A 21514-nucleotide genomic window follows, 5' to 3' on the forward strand; every position below is an offset into this window, starting at 1 on the left:
GTTTTTTTTTTTTTTCCTCCTTAATTTGCACAATAGCTTGTCTGCACAGGTCCCAGCCTGCACCAGGCCTGGAGGAAACCAGTTTTCATCAGATGTGCGCAGGGCTGCTTTCCGCAGATGTAGGCTAGGAAAGGAAGAGGAAGGAGGCAGAGGCGGGAGAAAACCGAGGGGTGGGCACGCAAAAGAAAAGGGAAGGTGCGGAGGATGGGGGGGGGGGGAGGGCGATAAGAAAACCTGCAAAGCTTGCATTTAAAAAATTTTAGGGAAAAAGAGAGGTATCCTCACGCCTGAGAATCCTCGCTCCCGGCCACCCGCCGGCGGACGCCACAGGGTGGTCTCTCTCTGTTTGGCCAGGAGGTGGCACCGTCCGAACTCTCTTCCACCGAAAAAGTAAGACCGAGGAATCGAGGGGAGGGAGAAAAGGCAAAGCACTCCCCCAACCAAGAACAACTTCACAACCCACCCCATAATAATCTGGGACAAAGCAGCGTCGGGACGGAGCTGCTTCCACTGCACGACCTCGGCGCAGCCCCGGGAGCGGCCCGGCGGCCCACCCGGAGCAGCCCCTTTAAAACGGCGGGAGTACAGTATTGGGATCCTTGAAACCTGAAACCCAGACGGCGAATCGAGGCGGAAACCAGAGGGAAAACCTTGAACTCCTCCAGACAATTGCTTCCGGGGAGTTCCGAGAGAGCGAGGGGGAATAAAGGGCGCGCCCGGAGGGGCCCTCGGATGCCGCGTCCCTGAGGGCCGTGCGAGGTGGCGCCGCGTGGGAAGGCCGGGTCGCCGCTCTGTCCCCAGCCTGCAGGTCATGGCCACCGTGGAACAGAAAGCCCTGGGCGCCGGCTTCCAGTGGCTCTCGCTGGCCACTCTCGTGCTGCTCTGTGCCGGCCACGGGGGACGCAGGGAGGATGGAGGTCCAGCGTGCTACGGAGGATTTGACCTGTACTTCATTCTGGACAAGTAAGTGGCGGGAGTCGGTCGGCCCTGGGCTGAGCCAGGGGGTGATGCGTCCTCCCCGGGCCGGACTGGAAACCGGGGTCGCTCTGGGACAGGCGCGCCCCGCTGGGGACCCCGAGGGAGCGCGGGAGCTGGCGGCGGTGAGCGCGGCGCCTTTGTTGGGGGAGCCGAGCGCTGCTCCCCGCCTTCTCCTCCCGGCGCGCAGGGGAGGCGACGTCGCCAGCCTTGGCCGGGACCGACCTCATTTCTGCTTGGTTTTCTGTGACCGGGGCGCGTGCGAGGGACTTTGAGGATGCTGTCGCCTGGTCCCGTCTCTGTGCCTCCTTCCCGTCTGGGTGGGAAAGGCTTGCTCCGCCAGAGGCAGGACTTGCAGGCGCCGTGCAAGTACGAGGCGTGGGCATCCTGAAGTCAGTCTCTGTCCCCCAAGAGACACTGCCTTTGTTTCTAACATTGCGTGCGGACCCGGCAGCGAGCGCGAGCGGGAGGCGTTGTGGAGGGGGGAAGCTCGGGGACGCTGTCGTGGGGCCGTCCTGTGCACTGGACATGGCTTAGCAGCATCTCTGCTCTCTGTCCCCTAAGCGCCAGGAACTCGTTCCCCCTGCCAGTGAATTCCTCCTCCCAGATGTAAGCGGATTCAAGCTCCCAGCCTGTGGCTGCTGGGCTACCCAGGCGGTGCAGGAGGGCCGGTTCCCTGCCTAACGCGGCGAGCGGTGCCTGGGCTTCAGGACTTTGCTAAGGAGAGCTGGGCTCCCAACCGGTTCGAACACCCCACCACCACCACCACCACCACCAGGACCCCCTAGGTTTGCCAAATCGCAGTCACTCGAGGAAGCTGCGTGCTCTCTGCCGAGATGCAGCTTCAACAGTCAAATCCCCCTGGGAGGAGTTTCGTGCTCCTAAAACTGTATGGTCCCCCAGGCCAGGAGTGGCGCTGGCTGGTACCGTGGCGGGGAGATGAATTTCACAGACTGGAAAGTATTTGGGAGTTGGAAAAAGCGCCCTGCAAAATAAGCTGGCCTGCTAGACACCAAATGTGCTTTGCAGTTGCTCCTGGAGTCTGATTTTTTTCCGTAAGGGCTGTTTTGAACTCGAGATTCTTTGGATGAAAAGTGAGATCTCTTTCTTGCAGATTTATGAGAAGGTGGATACTGAAATCATACTCCACTGCTAAGAAATGGAATTTCTTTTGTTGCTTCCAGCGGCTGGGAGCACAACTCGGACTCAGAGAGGGCCTTGTGAAACACAGATGCCCTTCATTTTTGCTTTGAAAAAGGAAAAAAAAAAAATACAGTTGAGAAAGGCAGACAGGAAAACTTGAAAAAAATGGACAGCATCACCGTGTCCCTGGATGGAATGGGCAGATGCAGGAAAGAGAATCCATTCTTTCCAAATTGATTTATAAACTGAATCAAGCCTCTCAAAGTTCTGAAAGAATTTGTTTTGGTGATAGGAGAGATTTAACAAAATGATTTTAGGCCTACTTTAGAGGAAAAAAAAAGTTTAAAAAAGACCTGGAGAGAATAATGAAGAAATTCATTTCTCTCCAGATAATAAAGACAAATGAATAAAAACAGAGTTGTTCATGCCAAAGAATAAGTGGTAAGAATAGAAAAGCTAGCAGTAGATCCAAGTCCATGTAGGCATTTAATGAAATTTTAAAGCAATAGAGAATGAATTCATTACTTTTAAAAATAGTTCTTGGACAGATGGTTGGTGACATGGGAAAAGAAAAAGATTAGATTATACTTTACACACACATCAAAATAAATTCCAAAAGGATCAAACATTTAACCATTTAAAAATGAAATGCTCAAAAGATAATTTAGATGAATATTACTATGATTTTTCAACTTTCAGTAAAAAGACTAAAATTCAAAGGGAACATTTAGAGATTTCAGTAAATTTTTTATGCTTATATAAATTAAAAATACAAAAAAAGTCAACTTACCTAGCAATCAGTGAAAAAAAATATCAAATAATGTAATTTTTACTAGGCTGGTTCAGTTTTTAAAGAATTACAATACCCAATAGTGGCCAGCTTGTGGGAGATAGGCACTGCCCTGCCTTACTAGGGAGAACATAACCCGGGGCCATCTTTCTAGGCTTGTGCTGTTCAGTAGGGCTTTCCAGGATGCTGGCACTGTTGTGGACCTGTGCTGTCCAATATGGTAGCTGCTAGTGCTATGCACCTGTTGAGCACTTGAAATGTGGCTAGGGCAGTTGAGGAGATGAATTGTTTATTTTACTTGAGTTTAATGAATTTAAACTGAAATGGCCACGTGTGGCTCCCATTTTGGAAAGCACAGCCAAGAAGATACTTTGGTGAGCACCCTACCTTTCTACTCAGCAGTTCTGTATCCCAAAGAAAAAAATCCAAGTAGTCTCAAACAAGTGACTACATGTGTGTTCATGGCAGTGTTGTTTATAATAATAGAGAGCTGAAAATTGCCTGAATGTACAACAGGCAATTTATTACATAAGGCATGATGTTGAATGTACATTATGTTAGCGGCAGATCATTGAATATACATTTCATAGTGTGCATGTGTATATTGTAAGAAATATATAATGAAAATTATATGCCGCAGGGTAAATGTACATTATATGCTGTAGAGTAAATATGCAGACATTGTGTGGATGTATTATGACTCTACTTTTGTAAAAAAAATTAAAAACACACAGTGTGTTTGTAGTTGCCTAATATGGTACTAGTCTGTCTCTTTTTTAAATTCTGTTTTTATGTTTTTTTTTCAAATTTTTAAACTTTTCTGTAATGAACATATGCTACTTTCATGCTCAACAACAAAAAGGTATTTTGACTTTTTACGTTATCACATCAAGTGTGGAGAGGGTCTCTCACCATGCCCTTGCTATTGTACAAGATGCAGCTTCTTTCTCTTTAATCCTGGAGTACATTTCTAAATGTGTTCTAGGATCCTTTTAGGCATAACGGGGACCCAGAAGCACTGTGAGAAGAAGCTGGGGGGCTGCCCTTTCTAGGCACACATCTTTACACTCAGGTGGATGCCTCGGGTGTCCTCCGTTGTCCTGTGGCTTGAAGCGCGGGGTGCTTTTGTGCTAACACTTGGTAGGACAGTGTGTGTTCCTCCAGCTTGCCACCTCCCACCGGCCCACTTTCTGTGGCTGTTGAGGCTGTAGCTGGTGAATGGTGGCAAACAGGCCCCTGGGTGGTCCCTAAAGACAAGGTCCCTGTGCTACAAAGAACCTCCTCCAGCAGTGCTGTCCAGCAGCACCCAGCCGCAGCAGAGCGGGAAGGAAAAGAATGCTGACTCGTTTTTTCCTGGGGCTTCTAAGATCCTTTGGCTGGCAGAACGCTGTCTGCAGGCCGAAACCAGTGGCTCACAGGGGACTAACTCCACAGTCTTTCCCCTACCCGTTTCTACTCGCTCTCCCCCTGGGACTGGGTCTCTGTTCTAAGGCATTAAATCTCAGCTCCTTTCAGCTTTTAAGCAGGATGCATCTCTGGCCTGGAGGGAACCCAGATTATACATTTAAGGGAACGTCGTGTTTTCTCAACCAGGAGCAAAGACTTTGTAATGACAACATAGAAGACCACAGTAACACAATAGGGCATTATTAGCGGCTTTGGCTATGGGGCTGCACAAGGCTTTCTACTGATGGAATTTCATGTTCATTTAAACATGCTTTTCTGGTTATAGTCAGGAAAAGTAGATTGCTGGGAATTCGATCAGGGATTTGAAGTCAGAGTTGCAAGGCCTCGTCCAGAGAAAGACACGAAAGAGACGCTTGGCTTTTCCAAGCCTTCCGGGGGCTCGTCTAAGATGAACGCACCCGTTTGACCCACCTCCCGCAGGGCCCTGCCGTGGGGCCCGCGTGTACTTGGGTGTCACACCCTGGTCTGTTTCACACAGAGCTGTTAGGCACTTGAATTGAGAAAGTGGGTTCTCCATCCTGAGTCTCAGGGAAGTGCTGGCTACAATGTACTTGCCCCGCTGTGCTGGCTACAGTGTACTTGCCCCTAAGACTTCCAAAGCAGAACATGGGGAAGCGAACAGGCGGCATGGAGCAGGGGGTGGGCTGGAGGGTGGGAGGAGGCGCTGAACAACTTTATTTATAGGACTTTCCAAAGCCACAGCCTGACATTTTTTCCTTGCACCCAGTAAATCTTTATACTTGCAAAGGCCTCCCACAGCCTCACTAAGTGCTCTCTCCCCAGTGGAGTCTCCGACTTGTTTTGTTGTTGGTTTTGTTTGTTTGTTTGTTTGTTTATTTTTTAGCTTATCCCCATGCAAAGGGACACCTCTTGCCACCTACCTGGCGTTCCAGCTGCAGCATTCACCATGGGATGAGCCCCCAATGGGGCTGCTCTGCAGGACTGTTCCTTTGGATTAGACCCCAGAGACATACTTGCTACACAGACTTGCATAGCATTAGGCTGGGGACCTCACCACCAGGAGTAGCATTGTTTTCCTGGGAAAGTACCCCTGAGGTTCCCAAGGTTGAGTGCTTTTTATCTGAAATGCCTGCAACAGGAAGTATGTGGGATTTCAGATCTGGGGGTGTGTGTGAGATTATTTATTAACACATAATGAGATGTCTTACGGACAGGGCCCAAAACTAAACACAAAATTCATTTGTATTTCCTATACACTGTCCACAGGTCACCAGAAGGTAATTTTATACAGTATTTCTCAAGCACCTCTGTTTTGACTTCAATCTATCACATGAGGTCAGGTGTGGAATTTTCCACTCTTAGTGCCTTGTTGGTACTCAGGTACTTAAAACGTTTGCATTTGGAGGTGTTTCTGATTCTCAGATTAAGGGTGTTCAACCTGTACTAAGTTACAAAGGCTATCTTTAGAATCTGAACTTGTGTGAGTCTCACAATCTGTCGCACCCCCTCACAAGGGCTCCATGGTCGGTAGGGCAAGCGCCAGGGTCCCCCACGTGCAGATGTGAAAACCTTTATTCAACGCTCTGAGTTAAGCAGCTGCCCTGGGACCTAGGAAGAGATCACGACAGGGCCAAGCCAATCTGCTCCTGACTCCCAGCCCAGCTCTTGCTGCTCATCTCTGTCCTGTGCATTTGGGCCGTAATGAGAAACACATGGCAGGACTAGGAGAGGGACTGGGTGGGTCCCAGGAATTAAAACCCCGGCGCCACAGTCTCAGTACATCAGGGTTCACGTGGCAATTAAGGCTTCTTAATGCAGCTACTGCTCCACTGTTAGATCAGCTGTAGCTGACTGAGGGTTTGGGGGACTCCAGCCCCCTGTTGTCCACAGAGCTGTTTCAGATATCTGGAAGGGTTCGCTGATGCACCAGACCCTAAGGTGTGTTAGGACATCTGATTGCACGTAAAGGTCCAACAAATTAGTAATTTATTTAGAGTCAATCTGCTGGAACACTCCAATCTGTAGAGGCTTAGAATAATCGAAGTGCAAAATTGGCTCTGCATAAGGAAAACAAAGAATCCAGTAGACAGCACTTTTTTAAAAATGTAACTTTTCAAATTTTAATTTTAAAAGGCAACAGGCAAAAGGACATTTTCCCAGGGGCCAGGAACTTCTTTCTGTTTTTTATTTGTTGGTATTCAGATGGAGTCTTGGTTGAATGTTCCTCCTGTGAGGGTTCAGGTTTGGAGAGGGGCCCCTCAGATCAGGCAGTAGTTGATAGAGTGGCCGACAAAGTGAATGGTTTGGTATGTGGGTAAAAAGTGAAAACAAATAAGGCAAAAGTGTCTTGTTTTGTGATTCTGTCTGGGCCAGCCAAGTAATTACCTCTACTTTCCTTAGCTGTGGGACCTGGTAACACTCAGTGTCACGCTGAGAATAGAAGCCAGGAGTATCGAGAAGGGCGCCCGTCCCAAGATAACCTGTAATTATCTCCAAATGGTCAAAGACTCCTCATGGTCCTAGAACAAACTCTGGCATCCCTTGGGAAGGCTTGGCTGTCACATAAATGCAAATGGGATTTGCTTGATGCTAATTTAGAACGTGTGCCTATTTTGGGTGTGGGGCCAAGAGACTAGATCTGGCCTCTTCCTCCGATTACTCTGCAACAAAGGACAAAGAAAGCACTTGAGTATTTTCCTGACATGTTTTTCAGATGTGTCAGGTTCATGCTGAAAAGCAATTAGATGTCTTCTATTTGACTCAGCTGGCTCATTCATTTGGCAACGATATGTTCTCAGTTTTGATCAAAAGTGTGCACACCAATGAAGGCACTGGTAACACAATGCTTATTGCAAGCTAGGTCCTGTCCCAGGAGGTGCAAGGAGGGCAGAAGTCTTACACTTGGCTTTGACATTCGAAGGACTCTGGGCAGCTGAGCCCAAGGCTCCAATGAGGATGTGGGCAAGGGCCAGTAAAGTCCAGTTTAGATGGACAAGAAGACACGATGAGCAACAGTGGCTGAGCCTTTGCCACCTGCCAGACCCTATGGGCAATGCCTTCCCTGTGCTCTCCTGCTTGGTCTCTGTAGTCCCCACAAGATCTGTGCAGCATGGTCATGTCACACAAGAGGAAACAGGTTTCCAGGGGTAGCCAAGGTCCCTCTAACAGGTGAAACGAAGCCTCAAACCCAAGCCTCTCTGACTCATAGTCTACACACAAAGAAGAAAGAATTTCAACATGCAGGAGAACAGTGAATCCCTCAGAGTCGGCTAGGTTATGCTGTGGTAACAAAGAACCCCCCAAATCTCAATGACACAAAACAACCAAGGCATACTCTTGAAATAGGCTATGTGTTGGATGGGGACAACCAGGGGTTTCTGTTCGTGTTAATTCTGTGAGCCAGGATGGTAGAGACGCCTTCTTGACACCTGCTTCCCCCAGCACAGCTGCAAGGGAAGGAAGAGGCTGCTGGCGGATGCTGGGCTGGCAGTGAACTGCCCCAGCCAGCAGTGTCACACATCCTTCCACTCACCTCCCATCGGCCTGAACGAGTCCCACGGCCTCACGCTTTGGAAAGGGGCTGAAGGAATGCAATCCCCCATTGGAGAGGGCCCATCAGATAGGAGGAGAGGAAAACCAGACAGGGGTGGCCAATGCTTGCTTCTCTTGCAAACATAGAATTTTACACTCCTTTGGCCTGAGAAAGCTAGAAAGTAGCAGTCACTGAGATAGGGTAAAGAGGTAGGACTTCAGGAAAAAGTCGCGTTTGAGCTCTGCTTTGGATTTCTTCATCAGCCTGGCGTTATGACAAACACGCCATTGGCATCTGCCCATGAGGCAATGATGACTCCTGCTCTTCTAGGCCCTTCCCCACTCCCTGTGCTTTAGATGAAACTTGTGCTGTGAACGGAGGATTACGTTAGATTCAGTGCAAAGGTGAAACGGAGGTTAGATAGGTTTTCTTGGCCCCTAAGGGTTACACCAATGTATCTGAACAAAGAATCACTTTTTCCATAGCCTGTGGAGTATGCAGGAACTTGACCAGGCTGGGGAGATGGAGCAGGCCCTGGAAGCCTGCAGCAGCTGAGCCATCTACTGCACGGGCTGATTCAGAGTCGGAATGAAGAGTGTCTGGGCGCCTGCGGGTGTTCCTCAGTGGGGATGTTGTTGACATTGTCACTGGGACAGTTTTTCATGTTGAGGGTGTGTAGCTTTTGTGACCCTTGCTTTCTAAATGTATTTAACCTTCCTAGGCATTGTAACCAATAAATAAAAGCCTCTGTATTTACTTCTGAATGCCTCCCTCCGGGAGTGATGGCACGGGTGGAGAACCCCGCAGGGTAGAGCAAGCCAAGGACGCGGATTCCTAGCACCAAGGACTGGGAGTGAGCAGGAGGAGCCTTTTCTTGGGGAAGAGGTGATCAGAGGACGGGTGCCAATCGTAAACCCTGGAGATGAATGCGCTAGGCAGGTGGTTCTCAACCATGGGCATGTGTATTTTGGGAAAGCTTCCCAGGCGGTTTTGATGTGGGTCCCTTCCCACAATACATCATGAGCCTGAACAGGAAGACAAGAAAAGTTGCCCCGCGATGATGGCCTTTCTCCTCTCTGGTGAGGCTGTGGGTGAGACAGCACACACCTCCCCGCGGGACTCCAAGCAGAGCTTTATTGCAGATGGTGCTAGGAGAAGCCCAGTATGGCATGGAGGATCATAGATGGGCCAAGCTCTGCGGGTCAGGATCACCAAGCCCTGCTGTGTGTGCATATTCACATAAGCCATGGGGTTTGGCAGCTGGGACCGTGTGCATATTCAACGAGCATGGTGACCTCAGACAAATGACTTAGCCCCTCAGAACCTTGATCTTCTCATTAATAACCTTGAAAGTTTCTGCCTCACAGAATTGTTATGAAGATGAAATAAGATAAAGCCTTTAATGAGGCATTCTGTACATGGATGCCAGGTGGTAGATGGTGGTAGTGGATAGGTGATCATGAGGGTAGTGGAAATTGCTCCCCAAAGAAGGAGATATGGTCCTCTAACCCAAGGCACCTCCATAGATTCCGAGCAGGACTACCAGGCCAGGGTAAGCAATTTGTTTAGTTTGATATTTAGCACAGCATGCTAGATTTCTGGAATTATGAAATGCCAAAGACAGGTCCTGCCTCTCAGAGTTTATTAGAAGAGAAAGAGCTGATGCTGTAATTAACCTTTGTCTAGAAGAGAGAGATTTAGGAGGCCTCAGAGAGCTAGTGACTTTGGGTCTGGAACTTGAAAGTTGAAGAGGATTTTGCCAAGTGACAAAGTAGACCACACAGAAAGCAAAGTGACTGCGGTGTGGGGGTGACAAGGAAAGAGTATGGATTTTATCCCATCAGCAATAGTTGCTGGATTGAAGTTTTCTAAAGACAAAAGCGGCAAATTTATGTATGTTATAGAAATGCAGATACGAGAGTACTTCAAAAAGTGTATGGGAAATATGGGAAAATAGAACCAAAAGTAAGTTTATTTTGGTGCAAGAAATGTTGGGATCCATACACAGTTATTTCATAATACATATTTTTATGAATTTTTTGAAGACCCTTCATGGATTTCAAAAACTTCTGCACCAAAATAAACGAATCCTTTAATTCCATTTTCCACAAACTCTTTGAAGGACCCGTGTATATCACCTGTTCTTACAGTGCGAAGGAGGTAAAAAAGAGTAAAAAATTGGGAGCTCTTTTGTATCGAGAAGCAACCAGGACTTGATGAGCCTTTGGCTGTGAGCAAGTGGGAGAGGGAAGAGTTACCACAGGGAGACGTGAGTTTCAGTAGGGAAGAGGAGTTTGGTGTGGACGTGTTGAGTCTGAAAATGTGGGCCATTTGGGTGGAGATGGTGAGTGGGCGAGAGGATTGATGCCTTGGCACTGAAAAAAGATCGGAGTGCCATTAGCCTGAGGAAAGTCATTGAAAATGTGGGTATGGATAGTAAATAATATTGAGATACTATCAAGATCCTCTCCAGATTTTTAAAATGTCAAGAAGAGGTGGAGTTTGAGGAGAAAGGTGGCCAGGATCCAAGCCGGAGGAACTGCCAGTGGGGATCGTCTGAGCAAAAACAGACACTCCACTGAACAGAGCTGAGAAGCAGCAGGCAGGGCAGACCCTGCAGGGACCTGTGCCGCTGAGGCAGGGAGGGACAGAGCAGCAGCAGAGGGATGACCATCCATGTTTCCCCCGAACTCGCCCCTCCTCCATTTCCAGTCTTGGTGAGCAATCATGCCGTTAACCCTGCCCCCAATGCCAAGGATCTGGGCGCAGTCCTCGCTGTCCCATGCAAGCCCTGAGGGCATCTGCTACGCACAGCTCCTGAATCCACCCTGCTCTCTACTTTGTCCTAGCTCAGGCCTTCACTGTTTTATCCCAGTTCACGGAAACATTCTCTAACTAGGCTCTTTGCCGCCTTTCTTTACTCTCTCCCTGCCTTGTATTCTTGGACCAAATTGATTGTAGAACATGATCTAATCTTGACACCCTCTTTCCTAATCCCAGCCCCTTAGGCTTTAAACACTTTCAAAGATCTCAGAATGATGTGTCAATTTCAATACATTAAAAAAAAAAGTAAAGGTAAAGTGTAAATGACTTAGCAGGCATTTAAGGGCCTCATTGCTAAGGCTTTATGTATTTCCCAAGCTTCATCTCTGATCGCGTCCCAAACCCTTGCAATTTCCGGCAGTTCCTTGTTCCGAATCTCCCCAGCCCATGGTAAGCACTGGAGTGGTCCAGTATCAAGAGACGTGGGGAATGACCCTTGGTGTTTGCCCTCGGGAGTCCCATCCAGTGACCTTTCTTCTTCCCCTCATGCTCTAAGGCTCAGTGGTAAACACTCGTGGGAACCTTCTGGAACAGGGCTTTCCCAACATTTTGATGGCAAAAGGATTATGATCAGAATTATAGTCATCTTGCCATCACTCCTTATATTTAAAAAAAAGTAGGGGCCAGCACTGTGGTGTAGTAGGCTAAACCTCTACCTGCAGCAGCGGCATCCCCTATAGGCGCCGGTTTATATGCTGGCTGCTCTATTTCTGATCTAACACCCTGGTAATGTGCCTGGGAAAGCAGCAGCAGATGGCCAAAGTGCTTGGGTTCCTGCACCCATGTGGGTGACCCAGAGGAAGCTCCTGGCTCCTGGCTTCAGATTGGCACACCCTTGGTCGTTGTCATTTAGGGTGTGAACCAGCAGATGGAAGACCTTTCTGTCTCTTCTTCTCTCTGTCTATAACTCTGCCTCTCAAATAAATAAATAAAATCTTTAAAAAATATGCCAGATTTACAGAAATTACCTAGCATCTAAGAGAAAAATAAAGAATGCTATCGACCGCTATACACGAATCACAATAATAAACAGTACAAGGTAAAAGGAAATACAAGATCTCACTAGACAACACTAAGCATAAATAAATATAGGATGTTAAAGATCACTGTTAATAGAGTAACCAAACATCCTGATTTTCCCAGGACAAGCCTGGTCTATATTTGTGTCTTAGTATAATTATTAATAGCTTCTTCTTCTGTACTCACAATCTTCTGTTTAGTTTTTAAATTATATGGTCATCCTGATGATTAATTGTCATAAAAGATGATGTCAGAGGAACACAAGGGGAGATGGTTGAAGACCAAACAGATGTTTTCTTCCATTAAAATGGGAAATGGATTTAGCATTTCTGATTTTATTTTAGAGCCCCTATTTAAGCCTTTCTCGGATTCCCATTTTTTGGAGAATTTTTAACACATCTCACTGTCTTAACACCTAACACTGTGAATTGTGACTGTTTCCCCACCCCTCCATGGGGAGGCAGTATTACATTGTGGCTAAGAAGCCAGGGTTAAAGGGCAGAAAGAATTAATTAGTATTTGGGAAAAGAATGTGGACTCCAAGGCTAGACTAACCGGGTTCAAATCCCAACCCTACCACTTTCTAGCTGTGTGTTTCTTAACCTCCCCATTAACTTAGTAGCATATATATCACTTAGGATCATTGTGCTCAAAACAGAGTCTTGCTCAAAAACTTAGGATCATTGTGCTCAAAAACACACTGGAAATACTAAGCGTTACTATTAAATGGCAGTGGGTGTTAAGTGCTCAGCACATTGCCGGCTGCTTAGTAAGTATTCGGTACATGCTGAATGTTGCCATTGTTCATCTTTATAGATTCCAAAAACCCACCAGGCATTCAAAACTCAGGTTGCCAGATCAAAGATGAGAAAGGAAAGTTTGTGTGTGACTTTAGAAAAAGAAGTTGAACACAGATGGATTCTCCCTCACCCCCTCCCCTACTAGCACCTAAAACTGTGCCATCTCCCAAAAGAAGAGATCTTGAAGAGGTGGCCAGGGGAAGCCTGCATCAGGTCAATGACACTGACGTGCAACGCACTGCAAGAAATGAGACGAGAAACAAAGCAGATGTGCTTGAGTTTGAAGGAGACCAGCCAGTCTACCTTCAACCCTGTTGCCAAGTTGCACAAACGTCTGGAGAAAAGCTTTGAGGAGCTCCAAGAACATTCCCAGATCTGGAAATGAGTCTGAGGTCAAGGGTGGGATGGGGGGGAGCCGAGAGCCGCCCCCTCGGAGACCTGTCCCCGTCCTGCATCACCTTCCTGCCGAGGCAGCTGCATCCGGCAGTCAAAGAGGAAATTAAGCCTAGAAGAGATAGCCTGAGAAAGCCAGGCATCTGGGACAGCGACTCCCTCCACCGCTGCTAGGTCCTTCCCGCAGGTCCTGGGGCTCCAGGGGAATGACAGCGTTCTGTCTTTGATTATGTGGATGCAGCAGGCATCAGGAGTGAGGCCAGGTACAGCACAGTGTGAGCCAGGGCTTGAGGCTGCACCAGAAAAGAACCCCTGCACATGGCAATGCGGAATGAAGTAACCGCGCCCAAAGCAAACAAACCTTGCAAGGATGAAGTTTCTTCATGGAAATGACCAGGATCACTCTGTTCCCCACTATCCCTTCTCTTCCCTGCCTGATGGAACTCCATAAGCTTACCTTAGTCATCAAGACCAACTCTCTTCCCCCAAATTAGTCCTTAGAGAAGGTTGCAAGTGTGGGTTGATGCCCCCTATATAGGGATATCTATATATATGTATGTATGTATGTATGACATATGTATGTACACACACACACTATTTTGTAAGCAAATATCAGGCCAGTTATACCTTCCCACATTTGAAGATAAAAATAGAGCCTTCAGCATTTTAGCACCTTTAAGCCAGTAACAACAACAACAACAAAACCTCCTGAAGTAGAAGAAGGTATTAATGGAAAGCATTTTCAATAGCAAAAAAAAAAAAAAAAAACAAAAAAGATAAACTGTAGCACCATATGGCTTCAGTGAAGTTAAAAAAAATACACATTTGTGAAACAGGAGGTAAATATGAAATGAGAAGACAAAGGGCCTAGAACAGTTAGGGAAGTATAAAATAATACAGGAAATTTTAAAGTCACCAAGAAGCAGTAAAGAGCAGAACTGACAAGGTGGAAAATGACATAAATGATGAGGGCGTGTTTGAGAAATTCCCATAAGTTAAAGGTAAAAATGCAGTTAGGGGAAAGTTAAGAGTGAGTGGTAAATAATGAGCAACAAAAATAGATGCCCAAAATGCTAGATGAATTTGCATTGCTACAGTGTGGTTAAAAAAAACTCACAGATTCACTTGAAGAGAACTTTTCTGATCTAAGAGAACCCTGCAAGTGCAATTGACTCATCAAATAACAACCAAAATTAATTGAGCATTAAAAAATGACTAATACTCGAACTTTCTTGGTGATCAATTTTAATTTCAAAGACAAAATAATTTTATAAGTCGGGGAAAACCATCGCTTATGAAGGTTCTCTCTGCTACATGGTAAAGAAGTCATCATTATGATGGATACAATTATTTTGATGGCTATGTGGCCTAAAAGGTTATATCTGATCAAAATATCTCTTATATATGAAGAAAAAGTATTTTCAAATAGATCAAGGTTTTTAAAAATTTTTTAAATTATGTAGTTGTTACATAAAAGAAGTAGTAATGACCATTAAAGCCATTTAAGCAAAAATATGTCTCAGGAGTATTTTCAACAAATTTTGTATCAACAAACAACAGTCTGTCATGAGAAAGGAATGAGCTAAAAATAAGAAGCTTCTGGGGGGACATTTACAGTATTTTCACATATTCAAGTTTACTGGAAATAATGACTGTCGCATTAAATACTGCAAAACTGACAGCTTGAATAACTTTGCCAAGAATTTAAACAGAAAGAATTCAAAGATTAAAATTATGAGAAAGAGATAGGCAAGGTGAAGGCCAGGGACAGGCCACTTACTATGTATACAATAAGAATTCTCAGGGGAGAGCATTTCCAAGATACAATCAGACATCATTTCCCTGAGCTACAGAAAAATTGGAGTCTTCAGATCTAGAGGACTTACTAAGTGCTCCATCTCATTAATTTTTTATAAGAATCCACAGCTTACTCAATCTTAGATACATTTTTAAAATAAAAGAATAATTAGAAAAACATATATGCTTCTAAAAATGAGAAACTAGGCTTCTCTCCCGTAAAAAGGAAGATTCAGATTAGCACTGGTGTTTTTACTTTTCAACATTAAATGCTCAAGAAGCCCCCAGTAATTGCATATACAGTCTTGAGTGACATGTGGCTTTTAAATTCCTTAGTCAGATTTCTTAGACCTGCAAAAATTCCAGGAGTGTACCATCCACATAATCATACTGGAAAAGTTACTTGAACATATTATTATCTAAATGAAAAATGTACTTCAAATACAGTATAAGAAAAGAAAAAAAATGATATAGAACAAACAGAAGTTAAGTAAGGCCCCAGCAAAGTTGTCATAATGATATCAGTAAGGTTATATAGCAAAATATAAAACACAAGGAATGGCTTCTCAAAAGATAAAATTAAAAGTGTAGTTTTTATGCAAAACAGAAGTTAATACATTTAAAAATATAAGAAACTGTAACTTGTTTTGAACTCCCGAATTCTTTTCTCCCTCCCAAGTCTACTTAGTAGGCACTAGGAGGGAGGGAGAATAGTGGTAACCTTCCAAGGTGCTCATGCTTAAAAACCCTTTAAGTGAAATGCCCAGTCTTCCTAATTGTGCTCCCCCCTTTCTCCACCAGTGGCATCAGAGTGTTCCAGGGGGCTGATTGGGCCTGAGGAGGACACCCTTTGACTTTGAACTAGCTGATTCCATAGAAAGTCCTTTCACATCCTCAAGGAACAGAAAATTTCCATACTAGTTAAACTCTTAGAGAAAATAGAAAAAAATATGGAGAGTTACTCCATGTGTTGTAGGAAGCCAGCAGGAATCTGGTATCAACAGCCATTCAAAGAGCATGTTTATGCAGAAAACTTCCAAACAACTTTTGAGTAAAACCTTTAAATCCTAAGTTAAATACTTTAAAACAAAATTAACCATGTAGTAAAATATACTAAGACCCAGTAAAATTTATCCTAAGAATGTAAGGATGAGTCAATATTTAGGACATGTATTAAGATAGCTCACATTTATTTTGACTGCTGAAGATGGAAACCATATTAACATTTCAGCAGACTATGAAAGACATCTCTCTGACTACTTAAGCATTGAAAGGATATGGAGAATAGGAATAATAATTAATGAGGTTGATTTAATAAATATATTTTGAACACTATACCCCACAGAGAATAAACTTCCCTTTCAAATGCCCATGAAATATTTATTAGTTCACAAAGAATGCCTCCACATATATCCCAAGGCACAATTTTTCCAGTCCACATTCTCAGCGTTATAAAGAACAGGAAATGAATAGTGAGGTGCACTGAAACTTCACTATCAAGGGAAAAATTATAGAATTTATATCATCTTGCATGAGAAGACATGACCGTGAATAAAGAAATTAGGAAAAACGAGATTGAAAGAAACTATCTAGGACACAGGCTGGCAAGTTGTGGCCTGCTGCTTGATTTTGAAAATGAAATTTCATTGTAGCACTACACTCATTTTGTCCATGCACTTGTCAATGACTACTTTTGTGCTGTAACTGTTGAGTAGTTGCCATGGAGACCATATTAACCACCACCACCACCCCCCAGCCTAAAATATTTATGTCTGACCCCTTACAGAAAAACTTTGCCAATTCCTGATCTAAGAAAACATTTACAACCCAATGGAAAATGGGCAAAGACTATTGATGCTAGAGTTAGCCACATGGGCATGGACCTGTGCCGTCATCCAAGGCCCCTCAGTTAGAAGGGCCTGGCTCTTGGTTTAATGCTCTGTTGCCGCCATCTTGAAATTCTTGATGCTTTTGAACAAGAAGTTATGTGTTTTCATCTTACACTGGATTCTGCAAATTATGAACCTGTTGTTATCTGATACTAAGGAAGTCAAAAGAACAATAAATATGAAAAACAAAATTGGTGGCATAAGCTTAAATGCATACAAATTTAAATTAAAATGAGCTAGTCTTTCCTCTGGCCAAGCTCACTTTGACGCGGGGAAGTTCAGTAGGACAGCAGTTTCCGAGACCCAAACAGGACTCTCCAATTCTCTGCGTCCTCTCTTTCTTCTCTTTGTGATTCTCAGGCGGCAGAACTGGGAGGGGGCTGAAGCTCCTTTTCCTTCTGTCATATGACCTACGCTAAGGCATTCAGTTCTTTACCAAGTGCACATGAGAAACTTGTATCTTCCCCGAATTGTGATCTGAATTCCCCAAATTTAGTTCCTTATCTGCTAAAGGAATTTAGAAAATTTCTTTTAACAAAGACTTACTTCCAAACCAATTATCTTGTTGAAAAGTCATATTTGGGGTTTAAAGAATGTTTTTATTTATTTATTTTCATTTTACTTGAAAGGCAGAGAGAGAAACAGAGACAGAGACAGAGAGAGATCCCATCTGCTGGATCATTTCCCAAATTCCTACAACAGCCAGGTTTGGACCAGGCCACATCCAGGAGCTGGGAACTCATTCAGGGTCTCCACATGAATGTCAGGGACCCAACTACTTGGGCCATCACCTGTTGCCTCCCGGGGTGTTCATTAGAAAGAAGCTGGAATCAGAAATTGAGCTATGAAGCCAGGAACTCTGGTATTGGTTGTAGGGATCACAAACAGTATGTTAACCCCTGTGCCAAATGCCCAAAACCAGAGGCATATTTTGAATCTTAAATACTAGCTTCTTTTCCCTCTCTCCTTTGCATCATTGTTGAATAAAAGAAATCCCCCACTCCTCCACTGTAGCCCCTGGAAGGTGGATGCCTTAGACTGACAAGAGTATATTAGATCACTTTTGTGCAAATGCCAAAGAGGAAAGCACAGTGAAAATTTCAAAATATTACCCCATTAGGTAAATAAAGAATTTTGTGACAAGCATATTCATCATAATGCTGATGCAAAACTGAGATAATGCATGCAACCCAAAGTACAAAGAGAATTATTCTGATAGCAATGTATCTACAACAGGAAAATACAGATGCTGCAGGTGGTACTGGGGAAGACTATTTGATGCAATGGAAATTTGTCCCTAATCATAATAACCTTGTGTGAAAGGAGAAGGGGCCCTAAGCTGTAAAGATACACAGGACAGGTGCTTGGGAGCAAGTCTGGAGGTAGCATCCCTACAATGAAGGGCGTGGTTCAAACTAAGATTTGGGGGTGGATGGTTTTATCTTCCTTTTGCCTGTCCCTCCCGCCCCCACACTTCCAAAAACGAACATGTTGCTTTTGTACCAAGGTATTTTAAAATTCTCTCCTTGGCGGTCCTCATTCTGAGCCACTTCCTCCCAAGTGACAACATCCATGGCTGTCTTTCTGAGGGCTGCCGAGTGGCTGTAGTGGCCTGGTCCTTGTGAGTGTGCAGAGTGTGAGAAAGGGGGCCACCGTAGTGCATTTCAATTATAGGCAATGAATTATTTGTGTTCTTAGCAACATTTTTATGTTGAATTTGCACCGAAAGTACCACTATTGATATTAGACAATAGGCTTTTCCTGGCTTAGGCTTTTCCTGGTGTGTTTATCGTAGGGGAGAGGTGGGGAGGTAAAGGGCAGAGTGGAAATAAAGACAGTGACTACTTTGTAATAATACCTTTTTGATTATGATCCACAAGAAAAATACATTTTTATATATTGACACAGTATGTATATGATGTTTTCACGTAACTGACCAAGTTTCATGTGGCAAACTTGATTATTATATGCAAACTTCTCTTATTATATGCAATATATTCTGATATTTCAAATCTATTTTTCTTTTTCTTTAACTGTTAGCATTACCCCACCAACTTGATCTCCCAGAGCACTGATAGATTGTCTTCTGCATATTCTGCAGCTTAAGTCATTATTTTCATAGCCACTAGTCAGATTATTCAAGGGGAAATTCCTAAACAGTCAGTGGGATGGGGTTGGGCATTTGGGGCTGGGATCCCTACCACACAGAATTAGGGTGGCTGACCCCAAACTCAAAGTACAGTGCTCAGCATCTGGTTTGGGTCTGCACTGGTATCTGAAGAGGTTGATGTGGAGGCAAGCATCAAGGTCAAGCTTTGCAAGCAGGAGGGAGTAATAGGGAGGCAAAGTTGATTGCACAGTCAGGCTCTAGCCAGTGAGGATATCAGTACAGGGCTAGGAGGAGCAAGAAGAAGGCCAAGGAAGAGGCTATGGAGAAGAGGGTAGGGGCACAGAGCACATGGACTCTGGGTCGTAGCTGGCAGAATGGACGGCAGGTCCCACTTAGTGGCGCCGAGGCTACTGAATGCACCCATACCCTTCCAGGACTGGCTGGGGACTTAGGGGGTCCCTGAGGCATCAGTGACCTCAGCCAGACAGGGCCAAGAGAAAGCGGGGACTGGCAGTTTTATAATTCCCGTCCCTAGAGCAAGTCTGCTCTTCTAAGATGAGGATCTCCTGCGAAGATGGTTCCAGCCGCAAGCTTTCTTTTCCCCTTTTGTTACGTTCCAATTCGTGTGCAGAAGAAGGAGCACAATTTAAACTCAGTTTGGCCCCTCAATTCTTCCTGACTTGTATGCAAGCCTAATGGAAAGAGTCTGTGTTTCCTAAGGAGCTTGCCCACAGGGAAACTCACGTAAACACGAAAGAATGTGCTTTAGAACATAAATCGGAATCAGATTTAGGGTTCTTATTTTACTCTTCCTCTTTGCATATTAGACCCTTAGGAATAACTGAGCAGTACTCTGAGGGTAATGCCAGGCATGCAGAATCCCTCACCAGGGAGTGACACGTAAGTGCAATGTCACAAAAACGTCTTGACGTCTCACCTTGTTGTAAGAACCGGAGAGACGATAGAAAATCAAAAATAAAGATCCTCAGGAGCAGCCCCTAGCAGTGACCTTCTTCTGGGACTAGTGCTGAGGTTCAAAAGCTAGGGGCAGAAGCGAGGGTGGGAGGCATTGCTCTGGTTTTGTGTGGACCCAAGTGTATTGAATGACTCTGCAAGACTACGCTTAGGAAGGATTCCTGGGGGACTTCTGGAATTCCAAATTTTGCTGAGACATGCATGTGCACGAGAGGTGTGCAAATCCTCAGAGGTAGCCTTGACCCTCTGCACCATCCTGGAAGTCTTTAGGTGGTGGAGCTGTATTTCAGTTAGGATTTAATTAAGATAAAATCAGAGAGCTTTCATACCCACTGATTTCTAGAATGTGGCACTGCAGCTGTCATTGGTTGTAGTTTGCCCAGCAAGTATGTGTTGAAAGAAACTGTGGAAAGAAATAAAAAAATCCATAACAGAGTCCAATGGAATATTTCCCAGTGCTATTTATATTTAGGCTTAGAAGGGATTTTTTTATTTCTACCTTTTATTTCTACCGGCTTTGGCTCTGGTTCAAATCCTGGCTGCTTCACTTCAGACCCAGCTCTCTGCTATGGCCTGGGAAAGCAGAAGCTGGCCCAAATCCTTGGGCCCCTGCACCCGCGTGAGAGACCAGGAGGAGGCTCCTGGCTCCTGACTTCAGATCAGCACAGCTCTGGACGTTGGGGAGTGAACCAGCGGATGGAAGATTTCTCTCTCTCTGTCTCTCTCTCTGTCTCTCTCTCTGTCTCTCTCTCTCCTCTCTGTATCTCTGTCTTAAAAAAAAAAAAAAAAAAAGAAGCAGCAGCTTTGGTAACAATAACTGAACAAGTCATACTGCCTGAAGATACTATAGGACTCCATAGCTAGGGTTTTTTTTCTAAAGATTTATTTACTTATTTGATTAAAAGGCAGAGTTACAGAGAGAGAGAAGGAGAGACACAGACAGAGACAGAGAGAGAGATCTTCCATTTGCTGGTTCACTCCCCAAATGGCCTTAATGGAAAGGGCTGGGCCAAGCCAAAGCCCGGAGCCTGGATCTTCATCTGGGTCTCCCACATGGGTGCAGAGACCCAAGCCCTTAGGCCAGCTTCCACTGCTTTACCAGGCACACTAGCAGAAAGTTGGATGGAAAGTGGAGCAGCTGGTACTGGGATGCTGGCATAGCTTAACCCACAGTACTACAATGCCAGGTGGCCCCTATAGCTAGGACTTAAGGTCATTAACTCTTAAACAAATTGCACAATAAATGAGCTATATTAAGCATCTTATGGTAGCGAGAAGCTGCAATTGGACCCACACTCTGCTATTTCCCCAGCCAGTACCCGGTTTCTCCTGGCTGTGACCGAGGAGTCCACTCAGGTCCTCGGGGTTGAGAAGAAGCTAAGAGTCTGGCCTACCTTGGCCTCATTGTTCCAGGAGTAGCCACTAGAGTAGTTTCCAAACCAAAATATGTCACAGGGCAAATTGCAGGTTGGATATGAATGTTTCAACCAGACTCCACCAATCTACCCCCTCAGGAGAGGGGCAGGAGGCTGGGAGGAGCCCCCATGGGTGTTTCGACACTGATAGGAGTCCAGCTCTGGTCAGCAGGAGGTGGTAAGGCAGGGGAGAGAGGGTTGTGGCACCTGATGGGTGAGTCTCCTGCCACTGGGAATCTGAGTTAAAGAGGTACAAGCTGTACCCCCAACAAGCTGACCTCTGTGCTGAAACTATAAGTAGCCAACTCTGGGCTCCTTCCTTTCCCAGGGGATGGTTTGACCCTGGGCGACACAAGCCTGCATAGGTGGGTTAAGAAGGCTCAGTAACAAAGGAGTAGGAATCCAGGTTGCAGATCCCGATGAC

General features: G+C 45.2%; 1 protein-coding gene across 2 annotated transcripts in view; it reads left to right on the forward strand.

Moving 5' to 3' along the window:
* Positions 1–443: 443 nt before the first annotated feature.
* Positions 444–21514, forward strand: part of ANTXR1 (ANTXR cell adhesion molecule 1) — a 232098-nt gene continuing 211027 nt past the window's right edge. The window contains exon 1 of one of the 2 annotated variants that reach the window (XM_062209570.1): positions 444–963. In XM_062209570.1, the coding sequence (XP_062065554.1) occupies positions 812–963 (152 nt within the window). In that variant the 5' untranslated portion in view covers positions 444–811. The remainder of the gene's footprint in view (positions 964–21514) is intronic. The other variant, XM_062209569.1, reaches the window with a different exon arrangement.

Source organism: Lepus europaeus, chromosome 13, assembly GCF_033115175.1.
Source record: "Lepus europaeus isolate LE1 chromosome 13, mLepTim1.pri, whole genome shotgun sequence".
Taxonomy (NCBI): Eukaryota; Metazoa; Chordata; class Mammalia; order Lagomorpha; family Leporidae; genus Lepus; species Lepus europaeus.